This window comes from Bos mutus, chromosome 6 (assembly GCF_027580195.1).
Source record: "Bos mutus isolate GX-2022 chromosome 6, NWIPB_WYAK_1.1, whole genome shotgun sequence".
Classification (NCBI taxonomy): domain Eukaryota; kingdom Metazoa; phylum Chordata; class Mammalia; order Artiodactyla; family Bovidae; genus Bos; species Bos mutus.
The window spans coordinates 61298568-61325666 of NC_091622.1; the positions used below are offsets into that span (position 1 = coordinate 61298568).

General features: G+C 40.0%; 1 protein-coding gene across 6 annotated transcripts in view; it reads right to left on the reverse strand.

Annotated features, from left to right (window-relative positions):
* ATP8A1 (ATPase phospholipid transporting 8A1) overlaps positions 1 to 27099 on the reverse strand; it is a 236490-nt gene that overhangs the window by 66528 nt on the left and 142863 nt on the right. For all 6 annotated transcript variants that reach the window (XM_070372338.1, XM_005908123.3, XM_005908124.3 and 3 more), the window contains one exon: positions 12214 to 12386. In XM_070372338.1, coding sequence (XP_070228439.1) covers positions 12214 to 12386 — 173 coding nt within the window. The remainder of the gene's footprint in view (positions 1 to 12213; positions 12387 to 27099) is intronic.

The window sequence follows — 27099 nt, forward strand, 5'->3', positions numbered from 1 at the left end:
GTCTAGGATTGTTATTGATTTCCTGCCAAGAAGCAATCATCTTCTGATGCCATGGCTGTAATCACCATCTGCAGTGATTTTAGAGCCCAAGAAGAGGAAATCGGTCACCACCTTTTCACCTTTTATTTGCCATGGCAATTAATACGTCTTTTGTTACCCAAATGTTATTGACTGGAGAGCTTTCAGTATTCACTTACATAACTAATTGCTGGCCACAGGTTTAGTTTTTACAAAAATCCCCCAGTCAACAATGTGTTAAAAGACAGAGATTCTCCCATTATTAAAATAAAAAGACTCAGCAATATGGTGTCTAAAAGAGATACACTTCATAATAACAGCTAACATAACATTTATTTGCTCACTATGTTTTGAACCCTTTACTTGTTTTAATTTTTTCAATTCTCAGAAGAACACTATATGAGATAGGTTACTAGTATTGCTAGTTTACAAATGAGGGCACTCAGGCACAGAGGGATTTACATAGCTTAAGATAAAATAGCAACTAAGTGGTAAAGCCAGAGTTCAACACTCAGTTCAGTTCAGTCACTCAGTTGTGTGTGACTCTTTGCGACCCCATGAACTGCAGCACGCTAGGCCTCCTTGTCCATCACCACCTCCCGGAGTCCACCCAAACCCATGTCCATTGAGTCAGTGATGCCATCCAACCATCTCATCCTCTGTCCTCCCCTTCTCCTCCTGCCCTCAATTTTTCCCAGCATCAGGGTCTTTTCAAATGAGTCGGCTCTTTGCATCAGGTGGCCAAAGTATTGGAATTTCGGCTTCAACATCAGTCTTTCCAATGAATGGCTGATCTCCTTTAGAATGGACTGGTTGGATCTCCTTGCAGTCCAAGGGACTCTCAAGATTCTTCTCCAACACCACAGTTCAAAAGCATCAATTCTTTGGCGCTCAGCTTTCTTTATAGTTTAACTCTCACATTCACACATGACCACTGGAAAACCATAGCCTTGACTAGACAGATCTTTGTTGGCAAAGTAATGTCTCTGCTTTTGAATATGCTGTCTAGGTTGGTCATAACTTTCCTTCTAAGGAGTAAGCGTCTTTTAATTTCATGGCTGCAGTCACCATCTGCAGTGATTTTGGAGCCCAGAAAAATAAAGTCAGCCACTGTTTCCCCATCTATTTGCCATGAAGGAGATCAGCCCTGGGATTTCTTTGGAAGGAATGATGCTAAAGCTGAAACTCCAGTACTTTGGCCACCTCATGCAAAGAGTTGACTCATTGGAAAAGACTCTGATGCTGGGAGGGATTGGGGGCAGGAGGAGAAGGGGATGACAGAGGATGAGATGGCTGGATGGCATCACTGACTCGATGGACGTGAGTCTGAGTGAACTCCCGGAGTTGTTGATGGACAGGGAGGCCTGGCGTGCTGCGATTCATGGGGTCGGAAAGAGTCGGACACGACTGAGCGACTGATCTGATCTGATCTGATCTGATGGGACTGGATGCCATGACCTTAGTTTTCTGAATGTTGAGCTTTAAGCCAACTTTTTCACTCTCCTCTTTCACTTTCATCAAGAGGCTCTTTAGTTCCTCTTCACTTTCTGCCATAAGGGTGGTGTCATCTGCATATCTGAGGTGATTGATATTTCTCCCGGCAATCTTGATTCCAGTTTGTGCTTCTTCCAGCACAGCATTTCTCATGATGTACTCTGCATATAAGTTAAATAAGCAGGGTGACAATATACAGCCTTGACGCACTCCTTTTCCTATTTGGAACCAGTCTGGTGTTCCATGTCCAATTCTAACTGTTGCTTCCTGACCTGCATACAGGTTTCTCAAGAGGCAGATCAGATGGTCTGGTATTCCCATCTCTTTCAGAATTTTCCACAGTTTATTGTGATCCACACAAAGGCTTTGGCATAGTCAATACAGCAGAAATAGATATTTTTCTGGAACTCTCTTGCTTTTTCTATGATCCAGCGGATGTTGGCAATTTGATCTCTGGTTCCTCTGCCTTTTCTTAAACCAGCTTGAACATCTGGATGTTCACGGTTCATATATTGCTGAAGCCTGGCTTGGAGAATTTTAAGCACCAAGCAGTGTAAATTTAGACAGGACAGCATCCTTAGACACTACATTATATAGAAAGATAGAGGATTTAGAGGGAAAAAAAGACAAGGCCATATAAAACAAAATAAATCCAGGTTAGCAATTTTAATATTAGTATAGAATTTAGGGCACAGAAGAGTCCATACTACTCAGAGAAAAATCTTTATATTCTTATCAGAAATGATGTGAAAGTAAATTTGATATGATTTCTAAGAGAAACAATTTTAATAATAGATACCAATGCACCAAGTATATATATTAACCTATTTATTCCTCATAAATCTATAAGAACAATTATTTTAACTCTATTTTGTTTTTATTTATTTTATTGGAGTTTGATTGCTTTACAATGTTGTGTTCGTTCCTGCTGTGTACAAAGTGAATCAGCTATATGTATACATATATCCTCTCCCTCTTTATCTCTATTTCAAAGATACAGAAAACTGAACTGGAGAAGTTAAGCAGTGTGTTATTTAGCTAATAAGAGGTGGAGTCCGAACTTGAACCCTGGAAAGTTTGGCTTCAGAGCTTGAGTTTCAGATCATATGGCACTATAAATAGAAGGAAAAGGATGGACTGTTTGGTGTTGGGACTGAACCCAAGACTGTTCAGTACTGGGCATTGGGAGAATTTGCTTCCTATGTAGAAATGAATAATATTGGATCCCTTCTCATTCACACCACAAATATACATTAAAAATAAGCTTAAAGACCTATGCAAAAAACATAAATGTGTCAAGTTAACAGAAGGAAATGTAGGAGAATATCTTTGTAATTGGGAAGTTCTTACTATCTCAAACAACAAATCATAAAGGGAAGCGCTAATGGAATTTGACTGTCTCGGGGTCAATTATTTATGCTCAAGGAAGAGTACCACAGACAGAAGAAGAGGGAGCCAGATTAGAAGATATCTGCCATGTCTAGACTCAACAAAGAATCAATATCCAGAACACACAAATAATTCTTATACGAAAGCAGAAAGAAATATAGGAAACACAATAAAAAACCTTCTTCAATTGGAGAAGGAAATAGCAACCCACTCTAGTATTTTTGCCTGGACATTTCCATGGACAGAGTAGCCTGGCGGGCTACAGTCCATGGGGTTGCAAAGAGTCGAACACGACTGAGTGACAAACACACAACCTTTTTCAATGTGTTACTTTTCTTCACAGCAAGTAGAATCACTGACTTTATGTCTAATATATAATAAATCATTACCATTCACAGACACACAGTAGTTATTGCCTTTTGAATATGCATGTGTGTATTTATTTTATTGAGTAAAGGCAGGGAGCATTTTTTTTCTTCTGTCATTCACTGCTCTGTTTATAGCACATATAAAGGTGTCTGGCACATAATGGGTTCTTTGAAAACATTCCTTGAATGAATGACAGAAAAAAAGGAAGAATGAATGCACTTCAAAAGCAGAAATCCAGAGAGGTAAATGGTTAAATAAAGAACTACTCAGTCTCCCTAGCAATCACAGAAACAAAAATTGAGACAAAGTGCTACTTTTCAAACATCAAATTGGCAAAGTTATAAAATAAGGAATGCCAAGTGTGGGTGTTAAGGTAGGGAAATAGCAGCCTATCTCCATGGACTGGGAGTACACGCTAGTTCAGCTGTTTTGGAGCAATGAGACAATTCTGACTCAACTGATATCAGAGCCAAGCATTCCCATTGCTGCTGCTGCTAACTCACTTCAGTCGTGTCCGACTCTGTGCGACCTCATAGACGGCAGCCCACCAGGCTCCCCCGTCCCTGGGATTCCCATTGCTAGGTATTAAGATATATCCTACTGTGTTGGGTTCATACACTGGGTATTCATTTCAGCACTTTCCATGTTAGCAAAGATTTTGGGACAACCCATGTGGTGATCACTACGGGACAAGATAAAATGGTGTATATACATTAGAGCAATAGTTAGTAGTGCTGCAAAAAAATAAACTTGTTCTACACATGGTAAATGAAAAAGTCTTGGAAACATGTAGAAAAATAGAAAAGGTAAAAAATTTATGCTGGGATGTCATTATAAATAAGTGTCTATTCTTCGATTCAAATCACATATAACAATATTATATATTTTTCATAGTTACACAGATACACAAATAAGTATCACAGATAGATAGGAGCATACTAAATGAGAATGCTTGTGTAAAGAGGAGTGAAAAGTGACTGGGAATGTCAGGCAAACACTAAAGTAATATATAAAGATCCAAGAAGAATTTCCTTCAGTTCAAGACTCTATGATGCTTCCAGCTTAGGGAGAAGGTGGGAAGGAATTCAGCCTGATTCCTTTGTTGCTGTTTCCTTTCAGCACCTTTCTGGCAGTTTTCCTTAAAATAGAGGGAAGGCCCTGAGGTGACAGAGCAGGATCCACGTTTGTGGTCCTGGGTTCTTTCATTTCTTCACGTTTTTAGCTGTGCTGTGCCTTCGTTGCAGCGTGCAGTTTTTTCCTAGTTGCAGGGAGTATGGACTGCTCTCCAGTTGCAGAGCACGGGCTCAAGGGCGTGCAGGCTTCAGCAGTCGCCACACATAGGCTTAGTTGCTCTGTGGCGTGTGAAATCTTCCCAGGCCAGGCATTGGACCTGTGTCCCGTGCATTGGCAGGCAGATTCTTAACCAATGTACCACGAGGGAAGTCCCAGTCCTGGGTTCTTCATACATCTCTTGTCATTTACACTTCATTTTGAAACAGACTGACGTCAGGACATACCCGGTTTTTAAGGGGTTTGCTTGAATCCAAACACATGGAAAGATTGAATGGAGATGCCAGACTGTCACCACAGAATGTGGTGCAGCTGTCACCACAGAAAGAACACCAGTCATTTTTGAGGAATCGGGGAGGAAGGGAAACAAGCCAGGTGAGGAGAGATGGGCAACGTCTCAGCTTTCAAGAAAAGAAAGAGCCTATAAATTACAGACTAGGGAGTCGGGGGTGAATTCCATCAAAATTACGGGAAAATTTGTGTCAGAATCAACTCCCTCTACTGTTCATTTATGAGCCACAGACACCCCCTAAAGAGCTGGCTGACTATGGTCCCAGGGTCAAATCCAGGCAGCATCCTATTTTTGCTTAAACTCTTGAGAGAACATAGTCATACCCATTCATTTACATATTATTTAGAGTTCCTCCCAAGCTACAACGTCAGAGTTAAGTGGCTGTGACAGAGATTGCATGGCCAGCAAAGCCTAAAATACCATCTGGCTCTTTACAGAAACAGTTTGCCCACTTTTGCTCCATAAAATATTCCCTTCTGGAAAATGCTACCTGGAACCATCTCGTCTTTCATGCTTCAGTAAAAAGTCCGTTGTTGTACGTTCACGTCTTTCTTCTCGCACTGCTCTCTTGGCAACATGCCTTTTGTTTTGAAGTAGGATGCTGTTTCTCTTTTATCGTCACTCCATGCCCCACAGCTTCTAGACTGCCACGACCTACTTACTATTCTACCTGATCTTGGCTCCTGGAACCCTAGTCTGGCTCGAAACACCAAACCTTTAATTTGCCCTAAATGGGGCTCACTCACATGGCTTATTCAGTTCAGTTCAGTTCGGTTGCTCAGTCATGTCCGACTCTTTGCGACCCCATGAACTGCAGCATGCCAGGCCTCCCTGTCCATCACCAACTCCTGGGGTCCACTTATTACTAAGAAGGTAATCACTAGAATCCATCAAGGGTTCAAGGACAACCAGTTAAATCAAACTAACTCTGCCCCACATGGTGCGATCACTAGTTTGACAGAACAGAGAAATGCCGTAGGTTCCATATATCATGTCCTTCGTAAACTGGAAAATGAAATCCTTTCATTCTCTCAAGGTAGAACTGAAGGAGGACTGCAAGTCATCTCTTTGGTGGATCTGTATTTGACTGAAGAACACATGAGAGTACTGATTTATTGACTGATGTAAAGCTTTAGGGAGGCCTTTAGTGGAAGGCCTCAGAGCTCTGTACTTCAAACTGCTCAACAGAAAAAAGAATTTGAATATAGTTATGGAAGAGATACATTTATTCCTAGTAAACAAGATACAAAACAGAGAGACTGAAATGAGTAAGATATAACTTAGGAGGGATGGTGACAGAAATCAAGATAGCAGTTATCCTTGGGAGGCTAATAAAATAAAGGTAGCACGAAAGGTCATCTGGGGTGTGGGTTATGTTTGGGTTATTGACACGGGAGTATGTTCACTTTGTAAAAATGCACTGAACTTTACACTTATGCTTGATGCACCTTCCAGGACAGTCTAACTCTGTTTTATCAGAATTATACAACCTGTGGTTCTGTGTGTTTATGTATGTAGGCTTCCCTGGTGGCTCAAATGGTAAAGCGTCTGCCTGCAATGTGGGAGACCAGGGTTTGATTCTTGGGTCAGGAAGATCCCCTGGAGAAGGAAATGGCAATTCACTCCTGGAATTGCCTGGAAAATCCTATGGATGGAGGAGCCTGATAGGCTACAGTCCATGGGGTCACAAAGAATTGGACATGACTGAGCGACTTCACTTTCACTTTATGTATGTATATTGGTGTTGGTGGTTTGAGTAAATTGAGTCACATCTAAAACTATAAAATGCTGTATTACAGTGGGATGCTACAGCATTTAGATTTCTCGTAAATTTTTAGATATTTTACCACCTAACATGGACTTCTCTGATGCCGTACATTATAATTGGCTACCAGGTTGTAATATGGCCATGTAGTTCCTTTAACATTACTCAGTAGAGGTAGAAAAGCAAATGAGATGATAATATTATGATAATATTATGATATTAAAGCAAAATATATGCAGTTATAAAGTTATAAAATTTATTCAGTGTGTCCTCTTTTAGCCATGTATGAAAGAAATATTCTCTCAACATTTCCAACATTTATTCACATTTCCTTGGAAGCAAATATAGGGTTGACATTCATTAAGAATTTGTAAGTCTTCTCAAAGCCAGACATCTGCTTGGCATTCAACGTGTTCACCAACTTCTTTCTTTAAAGGGATGTCTGTTGAGCATTTAGTAGCTTCATTTGTGCTTTATGGCTACCCTTTAAGTAGAACATTTATTTAGAGAAATCCTTAAAGTTTAAGACAATCCCCAAAGATTTGAGAAGCAGATCTGTCTTGACCCTTTACTTCACACACTCAGGCAATGACAAAGAGTATCCAAGGTGTCCCTTTAGACCTCTTCTTGGAGGGCCCCTCGATCAGACTAAGGCGAAAGGTTTTGCCTGGAATGCCACTCCCGAGCGACGACACGCACTGAAGTCAAGTGTTTTTTTATGCACTATGGGGAAAATGGCCTAAAAGGGGGTTAAACTTTGATTAGAGATGTTGCAAGTAGGGAAAAATGCTTACTTCAATTTAACTTCTGCTTCTCAGAAGACATGAGTACATAAATTATGTAGGAGAACGGTGATTACTGGACAGTCTAAAAGCTTGGAGGCTCTAGGCCAATTTTCAACCAACTGTCACAGAACATAAGTTTCAAAATATGTTTAAACTAAACTGACAACTGCAGAAAAAATGTAAGATTCTTTGAAAGGCTGCCTTATGTGAACTGACGAGGATCTCAGAAACCACATGCCATTTAACACACAGCAATAACTCCACTGCAACGTTCCCACCCTCTTCTGGAGGGGATATTAAAAGAGGTTGACCAGATGCTTCCCTGAATTAGGCAGTTCCAAGCAGGAGACAGATTCTTCCTAGCATAGAAGTGGCCAACAGAGGTAGGGTTCATCCAAAGTCTGACAGGGCGAGAAGTCACCTGGCTCAGTGGCTTTCACATTGGAAGGAGCTGATCCAGGAAGGGTGCATGTGTGCATGGGCTTCACACCTTTCTATGCCAGAGAAGCTCCAATCTTAACTGCTGCAGACATCTAGGCTCCCTGGAAGACTTCACTGCTATATGGCAACCTCTCCATTTTACAAGTTACAAAACCAGAGAGAGGTTCCATCAGGTATCCAAAGTGCCAGAGAGGTAAAGTTGGAACAAGTATTTCATGAATCCCCAACTATACAAGCTCTAAGACCTTAGGGCATAAAATATTGGTCACTGAGATGAGAAATTATTACCTGGTACAGTTAGTTTGCAGAATACCTCTTGCTTTTAGCTGTGTACACACATCTCCATGAGTCTTGGAGCAGGCTTTTTCCCTCTACCTGTCCAAGGAGTTCCAGGGAGCCTGTGAAATCTCTAACATGGCAAATTCAATTTTACATGTTTGTGCAAGATTGGTACAGACCTTTCCTTTGTTCTTCAAAAGTATCTGTGATCACACTGAATGGAAAAAAAAATCAATGTACTTCAAGAAGGGAACAGAAGGGAAGGACCACAAGAGGAGTAGTTTATAACCAGGAAAACTTACCTTAGCATAAGATGGACATTTGCTATTGAACTACTCAGGTTATATGGGTAAATTTACACAGAGATAAAAGCAAAAACTGCTTGTGGCATCTACGAAAATACAGTACTTGGAAGACTGAAAAAAACAGATTTTATTGTACTTCTTGGGTTTTCCATAATTGAAAAAATTATCTGATGTAGAACATGCAACTTCATTCTGTAAACCAAAACCAGGACTCCAAAGCCCTGAATAATTTGGGGGCCAGGGGATTATTCCTGTCTCTGAGTATTCCCTTTAGAAAATGATGGTAAGAGATGTAATGACAGCTGACAGAGAACAACTGTTTCTTTCAATTCAGCTGTAGACTCTTCAGGGAAAATGCTCATCTTTATAACTGTGTCAATTAGGCAAACACTAAAAACTGCCTCCTGTCCTTCATGCTGATAATGTCAGGGAAGAAAGTGGCTGATGTAATCCTGAAGATGGAACTAATGGCCAGAGCCTCATTATCCATTAAGGGAGGCTTTCCCCCTATTCCACTCTAGCAAAGAGAAGATGGCAGAGGAAGAGCAGATTCTGAATTATCTTCACCTGTGGAATGACAAGAACTAAACTGTAAAGTAGTTTAAGGGGAAAACCCAGAAAGCCATCATGAACGTAAATGAATTTGGGAAACAGTGGCCCACTGTATTTTGAAATAATATTCGGTATTTATGTGGAGGGTTTCTTATAATGGAGTGAAATAGAGAATTTCCTGAGGCAAGGAGATTACAATCATCTGAGAAACCAGGAGCCAGAATGCATGCATTCAATTTCAAAGAAGGATCTATAGAACTGCCCACTTACTACTTCTCCCAGCGAGGAATCATCATGGAAAGGATGCTTCAAGGTCAGTAAGTGAAATAACAAGAAGATGGTCTGTGCCCATAGTTTAAATGCCAAGAGGCACCAGGCCAAGAAGGTGCACAGACATAGATCGGGCAGTGGCACTGATGTATTGATAATTATGGGCTTAGACGAATTCCCAAAGCCAGACGGGAAGCTGAACCACAGTCCTTATGGGAAAAGACAGAATACAATGGTAATGAGAAGAAAAAAGCAGACCAAAGCGATTTTACTTTTAAAAAGTCCCCTAAAACTCTACATAAAACTCTTAGTGTCTGCATAGGGACCTTCACAGTTCTCCTACATGCATAAAACAGGACGGAGGGAGGAAGGGGCCACACACACATCTTTATAAGTTCAGTGTCAGAGCTGAGCTGCACGGTCAATCAGAGTGCGAGTCCCTCCCAGGGGGCCTGGGACCTGGAGGGGCCCTGAGGTCCCTGAGACTTGTGGGCTTTCAGAACAAGGATCTCAGGAGGGAATTTCACAAGCACGGAACATATTTTTTTTTTCTCCCTTGATTCTGCTTTCTAGTTTTTCTCTCCCTCTGCTATTGTTTAATTTTGTGGTTCGACTTTTTGAAGAATGGTGGGAGGTGCCGAGTTAAGCAATACTCTAGGAATGAGGCTCAGCTGCGATGAAACTGGCCTCCCACATCTTTCAAACCGATTGTGAGTCTGTTTAAAACAAGAGGCAGACACAAACACAGAGGAGAGCAGGCAGGATGTCTTATGCATCCTTGTGTGTGCAGCATCCTCGCCCAGCACACAGCAGGCACAGAATGAATGCTGGCTCAAGGGGACTGGTCCTGTTATCTGAACAGCTCTGAGTTCTGTTTCTGAACAGGAGCCAACAGCCACATCACTTAATGTGTTTTTGAGCAATCTTTTGTTGATCCTTGTGATCCGGTTAATGAAAGTGATTAAACAACCAAGTCTGGAACAAAATTATCCTGATGGGAGAGTGTCAGAGTTGAACATTACTGAGACTTGGTCAAGAGATTGGCAAGGAACCAAGAAAGTCCCTGGAAAAGCAGATTTAAGAAATCATGAGTATCCTCATGCTTTTAAAATGAGACAGGCAAGATAAAATAATTTCTATATTTTTTCTTCATGGTTAAGCTGAATCTGCTTCCCTGGTGGCTCAGAGGTTAAAGTGTCTGCCTGCAATGCAGGTGACCTGGGTTCGATCCCTGGGTCGGGAAGATCACCTGGAGAAGAAAATGGCAACCCACTCCAATATTCTTGCCTGGAGAATCCCATGGACGGAGGAGCCTGGTGGGCTACAGTTCACGGGGTTGCAAAGAGTCGGACACGACTGAGCAACTTCACTCACTCAAGCTGAATCTGATTATTACTAATATTAAATATCTAATACAATATTGCCTAAAAGCTTTAGAGTAATAAATAGTATTTATTAATACATGCCATAGACAAGAAAAATTAAATGACTGATATAATTAGATTCCTAGGAATAATAAAGGCTTCCCAGGTGGCTAAATGGTAAAGAATCTGCCTGTCAATGCAGGAGACTAGGGAGACTCGGGTTTGATCCCTTGGCTGGGAAGAACCCCTGGAGGAGGAAATGGCAACTTGCTCCAGTATTCTTGCCTGGAAAATTCCATGGACAGAGGAGCCTGGTGGGCCATGGGGTCGCAGAGTTGGACATGACTGAGCAACTGAGCATAACAACAGGAATAATAAGCAACTCTTAATGCTCTGAGTATAATTTTATAGGCTGAAATGATACTTACCAGGGAAATGTATTAAGTATGAGTTAAACTATATTTCACAAAAAAAAATACCCACTGAAATTTAGGAAATATCCATAAGGCATGGCTTGTAAGTTTGGTGACAATATCATATATAGGATATTTAAATAAAGAAACAAGTAAAGCCTGGACCAAAAAGAAAAGTTTAAAAGCAGAAGATTCTTTTATTAATAAATATATTTTAAAAGAAAAAGAAAGGCCAATAGTACAGTTTTCAAGATAATGTTAAAAGCACAGATTCTGAGAAATTCTTTAGAAGTCTTGCAAACATTTCACCTTCCATTAAAAGAAAGCAATTTGAGAAACTGCTACCCTAGACCTAGTCTGACCAGCTGGTTAAACTCAGCAAGTGGGTCGCAAAGAGGAAAATCTTTGCGTTTCACGGTAACCAGAAGGGAAGAGACTGCACGTGGGCATAGATTTACTTTACACTTTTCAAAGACATGAGAGAGGTTCTTTGCCAAGAAGTTCAGGAAGCACTGGAGCTGAACAGTTCACAGAAGCACAATTCTATGGAGTAGGCCTTGATAACTCAAAACAGACTTTAACTTAGGATATACGCAATATTACAAATTAGAGGGCAGAAGATTGTACGGTCAATAAATAGCCTTCAGAAAAATGCTTGGCTATTTGGAAAATGATTCAGTTAGTGCCTCCCACCATGATTTCCCCACAAATAAGTCTAACTCACAGAATCAAAGATATAAGTGTAGAAAATAGAAACTTTAGAGAGACAACCCCAGACAGAAATGCAGATAAATAGTCTTAAACATAGAATGGCAAGAAACCTGCTGATTCAAATTATGAACAATTATCATCAATGATGGGCTTCCAATCAGGACTCACTTTCAAAATAGCACCTTAGCTAAATCCATTCTCTCACAGCTCCATGTCAAAGTCAATGAACGAGCCTCACCATTTCTGGTCAATGAGGGATTTCTGCCAGACAATCCTGAGAATAGACCTGTCCATTGGCTTGGTCACAATGTTCTCAAAGCTATCCCAGTTTGTGAACCCTGAGACCTGAATGAATGAATTAACAAATAACTGACATCTACAAGTTCGAGATAAAATAACTTCAAGGAACGTTAAAAATCAAGAGCTCAGGATCCAGCTGCTCTTTACTGAAATCTGACAAATCCCAGAGAACTTACCTGCAGCAAATAACAGCTTTGCACGACAAAGCTAAGTCCAGGAAATACTGCCTCACTCCAAAAGTTAAGGCATATTTGAGGGTTTTCCCATCAATTATAAGAGCAAAGTCATTCTCCTTCCGAAGAGCATCACCCAGAGTAGTGCAGTGACGACTGAGAGTTTCCCGTGTTCCCTGTAAAATTAAACAAGAAATGCCCTCAACACTTACTCCCATTTGTTCTTTCAAGACGTCTTAAGGTTGTTCAGCAACTACACTTAGTTATTTTTAGTGCTTTTTATGTTTCAAATTGCTTTTACATATCTCCATTCTCACAAAAGCCCCATCAGAGAATATTGGACAAACATTATCAGAAAAAGTAAGTGACTTTTTCTTTTTCTGATGGAACAGTAAGTCATACCCTGTTCCTCCCAGGGTTGGGATCAGATTATACGTCATCCATTCCCCTGCCATCTTTGCTCATTATTCCAACCACATAATCAAAATCTTGTGAAAATATTTTCAGTACAGTATCTTCTTAAATCACAACAACACTGAACTAGTTAAAAGTGCTTAGCTATGAATCAAGGACCGACGCTGTAGCTGAAGTGCCAATACTTTGGCCACTTGATGCCTACTCATTAGAAAAGACTCTGATGCTGGGAAAGATTGAAGGCAGGAGGAGAAGCGGATGACAGCAGATGAGATGGTTGGATGGCATCACCGACTCAATGGACATGAGTTTGAGCAAGCTCCGGGAGCTGGAGATGGACAGGGAAGCTTGGTGTGCTGCAGTCCATAGGGTCGCAAAGAGTCAGATGTGACTGAGCGACTGAACAACAATAAATGAATCAAGAGGAAAAGTTGGAGAATATAATTTAAATAATTAATGGGTTTTCTTTCAGAGGTATTCAATGCTATTGAAATTAATTCCCAGTAACTCAGAAGAGGAAGGGCAGTATCTATAATGTCTTGCCACTTCATGAATTGGCATCTGTAATTTCAATTATGATTTTATGATGTTGTATTTCAGTTGGGGAGGGTGACATGTGGCCCTAGTAATCTTGGCAGATCCAATAAAAGAACCCATTCCATCAGTGAAGAGTTCACTTTCAGGCAAAATAAGGACCTTTAGTGTCAAGGAAGGCTTTGTTCACCTCAACCGTACAGAGGGATTGTATCTCTCTCCCTCTGTTAAGAATTACTGCTTTCCCAGCTCTTCAAAGGCAAAAAGTTTTAAGATACTTCGTATTTCTTTCCAAATCCTGTACTCTTCCTATAACCTAATAGGGACAGCTTATTTCAATAGAGCTCTAAATATGATTATTATTATTTTTAAACAATTATTTATTTATTTGTTTATTGCCCTGTCGCATGTGGATCTTAATTCCCTGGTTAGGGTTCAAACCCACGTCCCATGCATTGGAAGCGTGGAGTCTTAACCACTGGATCACCAGGGCAGTCCCAAGCCCTGACAATACGAAGAAACAGGACACACGCTCTGCACAAGGAGGTGTAAGAAAAAACTGCCTTCCTATTAGAGTTTTGTTCTGAGTGCTATGGTAACGGAGTCTGTAGTTATTTATATAATAAATTTAACAAATCCATATTTATAGAATAAAATATACCTATAGTAAAAACAATACTTATAGAATAATTTTTGTTATACTCATGGGAGATATAATTATTGTTCCAATTTAAGACTGTGGTACAGTTATCTGAGTTATCTTCACAAAGAGGGAAGCAAAGGCAGAGGTAATTAAAATTTTATGTTGCGGATTTTTGAAGGTGGTTTTGCATTCGTATTTCAAATGTTGTTCACACTCTGGAATTTCAGAATCTGTTTATCAAAATAATAGAACTGTGCTGTACTATGAAGTAAGACTGCCCAATCCTCCCAACACTGGGACTTTGTTTAACACTTCCCCTGTTCCTTGTTATACACAGTGACATGAAGGACCACCATATAGCAGCATTCTTTGCAAAATTCTCTGTTCACACTTTACATCAGAGGGGAAAGAGCTGTTTTAATTTACAGACCTCACCCTCCTATTTCCTGCTGGAAATTTTTGGCCCAAGAGAATTTAAGAAAATGAGGCAAAAAAAAGAAAAAAAGTCAGTAAAATTATGCAAGCAAAATTTACCAATGACTATCCATAGTTGATTACTCTTACTCTGGATTGTCTTAGAAGCAAACTCCCATAGAAATGAACAACCAAGCAAATTAATGCACTGATAAAAAATGAAAATAAGACAATATTTAGCATGTACCACACACCAGTCATGATTCCAAGGGCACACACATAGATACAACACTTCAGTTAACACTTATTACACACCTATGCAGGAAGTATAACTACTGCCCCATTCTGCAGATGATAAGCGTGAGACTTCAAAGTTCCTTGCCCCCAAACACACGGCTACTAAATGGTGAAACCCAACTGAGAGTTAAATTTCTGTGCCAGCTTGTCTTTCTCTACATTATCCAGCAAAAACAAAACCAACAGTACCAGGCCTAGCGAATTATAAATGGAATCCCCAGACCATTCCCTCTGTTGTCTCCCCCGAGCCCTCATCATCTGTCTCTCATCTTGTCTTTACCGCCAACAGAGACTTCTCTTCACAAAACAAGCTTGAAACACAAATCATGCCTCTTTCTGCTCTCAAATTTTTCAATAGCTTGCTACTACTTACATGATAAAGTCCAAAACCTAAGCCCAACTAACTTTCGTTGGCTTTTCTCTTTACAATCTTGACTCCTTTATCCCCTCTCTGGACCACTCTTTTCTCCTGAGCATATCCCACTGTCTCTTAAACCAAGCTTACCTTCTCAAACCCTCCCAGATGCACTCCCTGCTACTAAGTCTGTCTACGCTACCAAGACCTCCAGATCCTTGAGGAGCAGACAATGTCTTATCTCGTTCCCAGCCACAAACACAGCTCCCGCAACTACAGATGCTCAGGAAAAGTCATGTTTATGGAATGAGAGCACTGATAAATTCTGATTTCACCCTACTTGCAGCAGTCCATTTCCCCTCTATTATCACTTCTGGTTTGAGAGAAAGAGAGAGAGACTGACAGAAAGAGGTGTCAGACTTCTCTTTCATGCTCTTTAATTTTCTAAAGAATAATCCCTATTACTTCAACCATCTTTCAAACCAAGGCACTGCCCACTAAAATGCAGGTGTGTATTTGTGAATCTATTTGTCTGCCTGCCTATCTTCCTACTTATCCATCCATCCATACGCCACTCTGTGTGTGTTTTTTTAAGCTTTTGCCCATGTCCCTCCTGATCTGAAAAGGCAAATGAAGCCTGAGATGCACCTAAAGAGGGCTTCCAATTTCCTTACAGACTAGCTGCAAAGTGAGTCTGGAAGGCAAGTGAACTCCCGAGTTGTGCAAGCTCCCTCATGAACCAGCCTGAGGGCCACAGTCCTGGGCGCCCAAACTTCCCTCCTTCCAGGGTGTTCTCTAACACCATAAGATGTGCTGAGAACTTATTTGTGGCGTCAGGACCCCTGGGTTTGCTGGGTGATTATCGCAGATCTTCAGCGAAATCAAAAGGTGTCAGGAGATGTGCTAGAGGTCACAATTCAGAAGGTGAGTCAACATCTTCACACAGTGAATTCTTTAGTCAGCCCACCTCGGGTGCAAGGTAACAACCACAGAAAAGCTGCAAACATTTTCTTATTTTAGTTTACAGTTTCCTTTTGTAAGCAGATCTGTCGTCGGCTATGTGCTGCCAGTTACACGTTGCATTTGACCCTTATTTATACTGCCGGGAGTATTTTAAAATTCCTTTATTTATGAAAGTTTATTGCTTCTCCCTTAAGCCTAGGAGCCATACTTTATGGCCATATTGCATTGGAGCTTATCTCCTGTAGCTAGAAATAAATTTATTACTACATTAGCTGTTGCTTTGTTTTCTTTTTGGCTACTGAAGGGGGAAATGTTTAAACATTTAAACTTAGTGACATGTGAAAGTGAAAATATATAAATGAAAAGCTAACTCAGAAAAAGGATAAAAGACCACAGAGTACAACAAAATAAGAGCTCTGTCTCCCTTATGCTACAAAGTCTTATTTGTGGGTGGAAGGAAAAGGAGCATCTGTTGCTATAATCAGGGAGAGTCAGAAGCACAGGCAGTTTGGGGAGACAGGCAGGGGTCCAGGCGTTTCACCAGATGGGGATCCAGGTACGGGAGGGAGCTGCAGAGAAGGTGGGATCTGCCTGCACCTCCTGCAGACTGCATCCCACGTGGACATGCATTTGAGCACTCAGCTATCTGCTCCCTGCTCACGGCCTGCCCCCAGCCAACTGCTCATCAAGAGCCCTTAGGCGCTCCCTCCATGCCTTCCTACTTTGCCAAGTCACAATCCAGTCCCCCACCCACACTTCTCTACTCTTAGTTCCGACCCCACAGAAAGAAAGAAAATCACCTCCCCCAGAGGACAGGCTCTAGCCAGCTCTCCTCTTTTCTATGGGTGCTCATTGCTATGGATCGCTCCTTTCCCCCAGGTCTAGCCAATTCGACTCTTTCCTGAGGCTACCCCAGACTCCAAATTTACCCCCTGATACTACAGCTAAAAACATTTAGTTAAGAAAGAATTCTCTTAACTTTCCTCTCTCAACTTGAAACACTTCTCTTTCCCTAATCCTTGCTGACTCCTGAGCCAGGTAGTCGGGTGGTGGGGGAGACTGACTTTGCTCGTCTCTGTTCCTCCCTTTTCTCCCTTGTATCTTTATTCTCCCGACTGTCATGCTCTAAGACTACATACTGAGAACAATGAACAAATAAACAAACTGAGACAAGTCCCTCTGACTCTGTTCTTTGAGTCCTCCAGGTGAGATGAATACCTCCACCTTTCAGACTCTCTAAATACTTGTTTATACTTACATAATGCAGCATGATGTATAATTGCTTATCTGTCTATATCTCTAGGTCTCTTTGGGACTGAGGCCCTTGATAAAGAGATGAAATACAATTAATATGAGCTTGGTGGAAAAGGAATAACCAAATTATTAATGACTGGAGACTCTCATGTGGGAAGTTACAATCCTTTGTTGTGTGATTATTCTGAGGATTGTTTTTTGCTGCCCGTAAAACTCCCGTGTAATCTTGGCTACTCTTAATTAGGGCAGTAAATAAAATGTTAGTGTGTTTATTTTATGACAGAGGAAATGGAGAACAAAGTGATGGTTATGATCGAGCATCTCCTTCTATCTTACATAACATAAATTATCTAATGAATATAATGGAATCAGCACCTAGACTAGCTACTTAGTGATCAAGCCGGGTTATATAACAGTGGATTGATGAGAAGAAAACAACTTGTATTTGGTTTATAAGAAACATACTGGAAAAAGGAAAAAAAAAAGAAAAGAATGATGCTTGGCAGATAATTAGATTAAGCAGAATTTTTCACAAAAGATAACTCTGACCAAAGGGCCCTAATAAATTTCTATGTGAATCTTCAGGGCATTGCCTGGCCCAACAGATGACATGTTCATATAATACCTAACACGGTGGGGGAAATTTCCCACCCTCTCTTTCTTGAGTTCTTTTGGCTGGTTTAATAATTAAATTGGCACAAGAGAGATTAACGTGGGAAAAAACCCCTTAAATTTAATTAGTGTATATGGAGGTCTCTAGAAATGGAACCTAATAAGTGGCCAAAGCATGCAGCTTTTATGCTTTTTAGAAAAAGAAACAATAAATTTATATAGACTTGACAAGATAGAGAAGTTTAAACTTTGGTAGTAAATTAGTGAGGAAGTAACAAGTTTTGTTTAAACAGCCTTCTTGGCCCTAAATTTCCTATCTCTGATGATAAGGATGTCTCTACCTCCTGGAGCAGAGAGGCTACCTTCCAAATGGAAGATTTATTTCTTGCTTTCTAAAGACACAGGAGGGTCAGAATGTTTTTCTTGGATTGGTTGGTTTTTCTAGAGTAACTTTAATTCAAAACATTTGATATGCCAGTCTGGAATATTTTGAGAGGATCTACCCTGAGCCACAACATACCCTCCAATGAAATAAAATAATTTTTTAAGAAATCAGAGACTGGCAGCTTTATGATAATTTTTTTTAACATTACTTTTACATGACCTTTGCCAAGGAAATCCTTGATAAAAATCACTGCGGGCACCCTAGACAATGAATACGATTTTACAGTGAAATAAACGGAAAGCCCTGACTTGTCTGGAAAGTATCCTAGCATGCAAGATGTCGTTTTCATTCTGGCAAATACTCTGCTTGGAACAGCCTAAGGAACCCAGAGGCCAGATGTGCAAAGAACATGTTAGGCCACCTAAGAAATATGTTTCTGATGGCCCCAAATGTAACGTTGCAGAAAGCACCTGCATAAAAATGGCCCTTTTCAGTTTCTGGCTTTTCTTTCTGATTCCTTTAAGGGGTTTATAGAACAGTTAGTCTTACTTAGGAACATATCCAGGAAACACCCTAGTAGAGAATGTAGCAACATCCCTAAGCAGAGGAAAATGAAAGCCTCTTGTCTTTGACTAGAAGACTACTCTATTCCAGTCTAACCAGCAGAAATGAGGTGAAGATTACACACAGTCTAAGATGTAACACCTAAATGTCATGGCTCCCACACCCTGCTCCAAGGCTGCAGTTACTTACAGCGACAGAAGGAAATGTGTGATCACTCATCTTATCCCAGAGGGTGTCATCAGCGAGGCTAAGCCAAACAGCAAGCAAAAGTTAAAAAAGGATACATATATACTTATTGAGTTCAAACTATATGTTGGTGTGTGGGTCTGAATACAAATAAGAACTCAGCACCTGTATTTTTCCTGGGAATCTGTTAAATGTGTGCAGGTCAAATGGTAAACTTATGCTTACCATCATTTTATCATAAATTCACCACCAGTTAAATGACCTAAGCATAGAATTTTGGCTAATGTTGAATTACTTTTGGAAGACACACAACTTTGACCCTTGTTGGAATGGCTTGATAAGTGTATGAAGCCTGTGCCTTTCACTTTAGTATTAGCACCTCTGGTTTCGGTTTTCACTTACTTTCCACCAAAAGGGCAAAAGTCAACATACTATTACAGGAAAGTATCTTTTTGAGCAAGATGGTGACTCTGATGAAATAAGACCATTTACCAGAGGTTGAGTCACTGTAAAATAACTTTTCAGAGCTTGTCAGCTGATGTGCACAAGTCATCAGTCAGTGTAGACAAGGCAGCCATCAACATATGACAAATGAAGTGAAGGGAAGGGAAGTCGCTCAGTCGTGTCCGACTCTCTGCGACCCCATGGACTGCAGCCTACAAGGCTCCTCTGTCCATGGGATTCTCCAGGCAAGAGTTCTGGATTGGATTGCCATTTCCTTCCCCAGGGCATCTTCCCACGCCAGGGACAAATGTATAACCATAAAAAATGGGGCTTCTTTAGTTAGAAAGTCAAGAATGGCCATCAGGGTTCAGATGGTGCTTCTGGGCATTGATAACGTTGATGCAAACAATGGAGCCACATTACAAAGAACTTAAGTTTCAGAAGACAAAACATACACTGTGGCTAAGAACTCAAGGTATGCCTCAACTTTTGGTAGCTGCAGAGTATAAGGTGAAAACAAGGTAATCAAACATTTTTCATCTTCCTTGGAATGGAAATATTTATTTTGAAAAAAAGTTCCTTAATGCTGTGAAAGAAAAAAAAAAAACTAAATGAAAAATAAGGAATAGTTTCAACCACTAACAAGTAAAAAATACCAAGAACTTCAAAATACTTTTAGATAAGGTGGCCACATAGGCTCAGGGTTCTAGAAAGGATTATATCCCACATCACATGTCACAGGTAAGTTCATTTCATGGTGTATCAATAAACTTTTTGCCAGGAGTACATGTATATTCCAATCTACCTCCTTATTTATTTTTTCATTTGACTATCTCTAGAAGGCAATCAGGGGCTTCCCAGGTGGCACCAGTGGTAAAGAGCCCAACTGCCAATGTAGGAGACATAAGAGACATAGGTTTGATCCCTGGGTTGGGAAGAGACCCTGGAGGAGGGCATGGAAACCCACTGCAGTATTCTTGCCTGGAGAATCCCATGGACGGAGGGATCTGGAGGGCTACACTCCATAGGGTAGCAAAGAGACATGACTGAAAAGACCTAGCATGCAGGCACTTAGAAGGCAATGATATGGTATTGAATGGCTTGGGTTGAATCGTTGCTCTCCCACTTTAGGCAGGTTACTTCTCTGAGTCTTTTTTTTTTTAAATAAGATTGGGTTAATATCTTTCATAGGGTTATTGTTGTGACAAGATGTGCTAACTCAGGTGCCCTGTCCAGTGCTTGGCTCAGAGGTGACATCTGAGAAAGACTAGTTCTTTTCCTTCCTCTGACATCAGATCTAACTGTATTATCCACATATGATGAAGAATGAACGCTCTGCAACTTGTCAATCACCACACAACATCAGTGTAAACCAAGTGGTATATTACTGAGAGGATTTTCAGTTTCCTTTTGAAATCTCCTAACAGCAATTTTATTTCAATCTACTTTTTGATTACTAACACTCAACTCTACTAGCTACTACTTCTTTTATGTAAAAACTAACTGGGAACCTGTCTTCCCTCAATCATAGAAAAGATAGCATTATCCCTTCCCACATGATATGTGGCTCTTGGTAGAGAGTAGGAGGACAAATATTTATCAAGTTAACCTAGACTTTTTCTTTATCTCTAAATTTCTGTCTCTAACCTGAGATAACTCTTGAGCAGAACATAAATTGAAAGTTACAAATTGACTGGCATGTCTCTCTTACTATCTATGTTTTTTGCAGATGACCACATCAATATATGTTAGACTTTAAGCTCCCATAAAGAATGTAAAGTTTTTTATATATATATATATGTATATATATATATGCAGAGTAAATAGCATTATATGTAAATGAGACCCTCAGAAATAGTAGGTTGAAAACAATGATAAAGAAAACAGTGAGGACTCACTTTGCTGGCATATTTTTCAGCAATCACACCATCACCTTACTTCTTAGGTACTGATTATTTTTTAAACCAGATTTATAAATATTCATTGGCAGGGGGAAACCTTAGTTGACCTACTTAGTTTTAAAACCTACTATCAATTGACATAAGATGTCAAATAAGAGGATATATATAAGAATCTTAAACTAACATATTTCATTAGCTGTTTTGGTGGTTTGTGGCCCTATCTCATCACCATTTATGACATGAGGTGTTTATAAATTTATGGCCAAATAATGTTTCATTCTTTCTCTATTTTTACACTCTCAGTATTCACAACCTAAAATTACAAATTAACAGAGTATTCCAAGGACATTCTTAATAATACACTATGACCATAACAAGTATGGACCATGTTAGCATGTTCTTAAAGAGTAAGTTATGACTCCCATAAGAACAATGTGGATAAATCACTGGGTATTATTTTTTGACAATGTGTTATTGATTCAGAGAACCACAGGACATTCCATATACCCCCATGCAACACATATATCAACTACTCCTTTACTGCAGGCTGTACGTTGAACTGATCTGTACGCTGTAAAGATCATATACCTGGGAGTAAAGAGAAACTATATTTATATACAACTGGTCCATTTAGTATTTATCCCAGTCAGGATCACTAACTAGCTCTCTTGGACAGTTTCTGACCAAAATATCTGGTGTTTCTAAACTCCTAGGCTATATTAGAACATAACCTTCAAAAAACATATTCATATAGAATCAAACCAACATAAAGTAATTTCGCAAAATGGGTAAAGGCAGACAGAAGGTGAAATCATGGACTATGTGGGAAAAGGGGAGGGTGGGATGATTTGAGAGAATAGCACTGAAACATGTACATTACCATATTAAAATAGATGACCAGTGCAAGTTTGATGCATGAAGCAGGGCACTCAAAGCTGGTGCTCTGGGACAACCCAGAAGGGTGGGATGGGGAGGGAGATGGGAGGGGGGTTTAGGATGGGGGGACACATGTACACATGTGGCTGATTCATGTTGATGTACGGCAAAAACCACCACAATACTGTAAAGTAATTAGCCTCCAATTAAAACAAATAAATTAGTTTAAAAAACATATGGTCAAAGAGGTCTTCTAAAACAGCTTAGTGGAAAAGAGTCAAGTGAATGAATTTAATCAAAACATATTGCTAAACATAATGGAAAGGGAAACAAAAAAATCTTGCTCATGCTTTGCTGATATGCAGATATGAGCTCTTCAGGGCAGGTGTTGATACAAAACACTATAATTGAGGAAATGGTCCAATCTCCCAATAGGGTCATGCCATGTGAAAAAGGTCAAAGGTTACAGGATGGAAGGAGGTAGGAAGAGGAAATTGTAGAGCTAGGTAAATTGCTCTTGGCCCCTGGGCAGAGGTTTGGGATTTGGGGTTATGATAGGTTCTGTCAGGCAAATAACTCCTTGTGAGGCATCTAGTCTCGTTTGGGGTACCCTAGAGAGAAAGGCTGAGAGTGTCTAATCTGGGTCCAAGTCTGTCTTGCAGTGTAGGATGGAGGCACCAAGCAAAGAAAGACAAACCCCGGGAAAGGAAGGAAGAGTGAGGCAGGGGGTATAATTATATAATTTAAATAGTTTTGTGGATAAAGGCTTTTACCAAAGCCCTCATAGTAATTATTTGAAACCACCACTGAAAGCCTCCTAAACACTTATTTTGAGTTTGGTATTAAATATTCTCCAGCGGCGGCAGTGACTCAAGCGCAGGAGGAAGCGTCCTGGAGGAACTGGGTGGGCAGACATCCAGTCTCTCGTATGGCCTTCAATTCAGCCAGAAGAGACTGCTTAGAATATACAACCATTTTTTTGAAAGTAAGCAAATTACCAAATCAACGGTTTGGAGAAAGTAACAACTGGTGTCTGTGAGAAATTCTTACCAAGAACCACAAAGAAAGCTAAGGTTGGGTCCATTTTCCTAATGATTTGAATTAATTCATGTAGGAATACAGAGGAATCATTATCTACTGTGTTTTCTCACTGCAAATTCCAAAGGCACACCATTTCCATTATTTTCAACATCCATTTAAAAAAAAATCCAGAGACGCTGATGTATGGAACAGTCTTACGGACTCTGTGGGAGAGGGAGAGGGTGGGAAGATTTGGGAGAATGGCATTGAAACATGTAAAATATCATGTATGAAACGAGATGCCAGTCCAGGTTCAATGCACGATACTGGATGCTTGGAGCTAGTGCACTGGGACGACCCAGAGGGATGGTATGGGGAGGGAGAAGGGAGGAGGGTTCAGGATGGGGAGCACATGTATACCTGTGATGGATTCATTTTGATATTTGGCAAAACTAATACAATTATGTAAAGTTTAAAAATAAAATAAAATTTAAAAAAAATCCATGTACAACTGTCATAGTAAAATGGAATATAGGGTCTTCTGTAAATTTCATAAATACCAGATACCCAACATCACCAATTCCCAGAAGAGCACTTCTTTCCCAGCTGCTCTGGAGCCTTGGTGGTGAGTAGGAAGGGGAGGCAAAGACAAGTTGGAAAATCTGGGGGGGAGCTCCCAGAAGGATTTTTTCTGGGACTAAGGCCCTGTTATTTCTGGAGAAGGAAGGGTTGTTTAAAAACAAAAGGAAAAACAATTTTGGGATTAAAGTCATCTAGGTCAAAATTTAGGATCCCACATTTGCTAATCCTGTGAACCCATAGTCTCCATCTGTAATTGAGACAAACATCATCATTCATGTAGGAACGGAGGCAAAAAGCAACTATGTGCCAATAAAAGAGTCAAAATGAAAAAAGGAACAGAGGCAAGTGCATACAGACACACCTGGGACACAGCTTCCTGCAAACTGTCAGTTTAATAACTCATCAAAAGACATGGGTGGCAGAGGCGCAAAGAAGTCCCAAGGCACAGCAATCTGTTCCCCTCAAAACTGCCCACAAGCTGTGAGGAAATGGCAAGAGGGTAGACTGGTTAGAAAGGATTTATCGGTAATTCTAGGTCTCAGAGAGCTCTTGAAAGAGCTCAGATGTTTAGCCAAAAAAAAAAAAAAAAGAATAGAGAGAGAGAGAGGGATAAAGACCATTCAAGCTTGTGGCAGGAAGAATTTCTCAAAACAGAAATACTATGGATTTGTGAACAACTTCACTTTGGGTTCTGCACACAAGCCAAGATTACTGAATTTTGTTTAAGAAAAGGGGACACATTTAGTTTTTCTGAGACCAAACAATGGACTCGATGGAACTTTTTCAACCACAAACTCTGCTTTGTGGCAGACACTATCTTAAATCAGAGGAAAAGGGAACAGATTATTTGTTCATATGTTATTTTCATTTTTGTAATGTTTACTTTTTTTTTTTTTAACTAACCCATTTCTCTCAAATGTAACAAAGTTCGCTTTCTTCACTGAGCGCTACTTGAAGCAAGCTGTGTGCCAGACAGTATATGAACAATCATCCTGCAATGGGATATTACAAAAACATATCTTTGCTTCTGATAGGGACACATTAACACCTTAAACGTTAAACTGAGCTCTTAAACATTTTCAGGCCAAAAAGCTGAAACAACTTTGCTAATGGTAACAGAGAATTCACAATCCTAAAGATCCAAAGCTGGCAGTGGAAGAAAATTCACTGTGGTTTAAAACCTGCCTGAACTATTTTTCAAAGCAATACAAAATGTATTGTATTAGACTCATGGGACATATCAAGACAAAACCTGAAGTAGCCTCAATTCTCCTTTTTCCCCTTCTTTTTCTGGAGCCAATTCAATAACTTGCTTATTCTGGATTTCTTTCAGAAGCCATTCAACAGTGATTGGTTTCCCAAACAGTAAGGTTTGTCTGCATAATACATGTAAGATGAGCTTAAAAGGGTACAGATGACAACTTCGCCATTTATGTCATGAATGCTTGTAAGTTATATTTGAAGCTTACATGGTGTTATAAAACCAAATTTAGCTAGAAAAAAATGTGCAATCCTATAAAGGGCTTTCTTTTACCATGGTGTTGAAAAATACATATTCTTGTGCTTGTTAATATCAAAAGTGGTTAACAATTCATTTTCTGCAAAATATACAGGTGAGAGAAAACACTGGTATCCATAATCAAATGTAAGCTGGCTTAAGTTCATATTTGCAAATTAAGCAGAGAAATTTAAGTAGTGAGGAGGACGGCTATTTAAAATCACCTCTTATAGCACTTGGCAAAACGAAACTCCCTCTACCCCCGGGAATAAAGATGTTAAAAGAAATAATAATGATGATCACAACAGTGGTTCCTAGTTCTTAACGTGCTTACTAAATGCTAGGTATTGTATTTAAAATGTATTGTTTGGTTTAACCCCCACAACACCCTAGAGATGGGTATTATTATTACTCTTGTTTTACAAGTGTCACTGGAAACTTAGGTTCCAGAAAATTCTATTTGCTTAGACTCCAGAATCCAATGACTTACATACATCCTCCAGAGTTTGCTTAACACTAGAGGTCAAGTTTACTTTCAAGATTGGGCATAATGGTGAAGTGAAAGTCACTCAGTCGTGTCCAACTCTTTGTGACCCCATGGACTATACAGTCCGTGGAATTCTCCAGGCCAGAATACTGGAGTGGGTAGCCTTTCCCTCCTCCAGGGGATCTTCCCAACCCAGGGACTGAACCTGGGTCTCCAGGTTTCTTTAACAGCTGAGCCACAAGGGAAGCCCGGGCATAATGGTATCTGCCTACTAATGTTTTCAGGTGTAAATGTGATTGTCCCTGTAAAATCTTTAGTCCAAATATAAGCTAGTGTTTCTTATGACTCTATCAGCCATGCATAGAACCCTGCAGGGGCAGCAGAGCTTCCTCTTCACATAGTCAGAAGCCTGCATTTTTCTTTGGGATCCATACTCTGCACTTCCCATATATTGGGTACTGACTCCTCATCAGGCTAAATGTGAATACCAACAGAAGCAGAAACTGAAAACCAACTGTGCCCAGATGATCAGAAGGAGAGGCAGGCAGGGTTTCTCAGGAGTTAAATTAGGGAAAACTTGAAGCCTTTTGACTCCAAGTAGAGGAAATTTATTTCTCCAAATTCCTCACATACATATTTAACCATCATTCCTGTTGATTCCATAAATATAATTTTCCTCTCTGCCCCTTTCTTTTTCCCAGGGAATCCAGACAGTAGAAAAGAGGAGAAGAAGCAATAGGAACAAATTTAAGGTCCAGAGCTGCCTCCCAGGACAGATCCCACAGTTGTCCTAGGAGGTGCTAGAAGGAGGAGAGGTCAAGGTTACAAGGATATCATGTGAGACCCAAGAAAGATCATTTGGGCACCTAAAGAGTTAATGGCTTGAGAAATTATGGTTCCTTCCACTTACCCAGACTTGACAGATGAGGGTAGTGAAATCCTGAGCTATTTCAATGAAACAGTCTTCACTTTCTCTCTACCTTTTACAGAAAGTTAGATAATATCCATTAACAAATATTCTGGGTCACCTGAAGTATTTTCAGAGATTCACAGAATTAGAATGCTATGGGGCATTTGAATACTATAATCATCACACACCTTAATATAACATAAACCCATTATACTACATTTTAAAATATATTAATTAGATAATGGCAGCTAAAGATAGGTCGATTCTCTAGTTCTTAGCTCACATTTTTAGATGTTTCCAGTTTTAACAGATATATTTTGAACACGTTACTTCATGGCAAACCAAAAGTATAAAAGAGATGCTGGGGGATAAATTGGGAAATTGGAATTGACATATATACATTACTATATGTAAAACAGATAACAAATAAGGGCCTACCATAGAGCACAGGGAATGCTGCTCACTACTCTCTAATGGCCTTTATGGGAAAGAATCCAAAAAAGAGTGGATATATGTATATGAATAACTGATTCACTTTGCTGTACAGCAA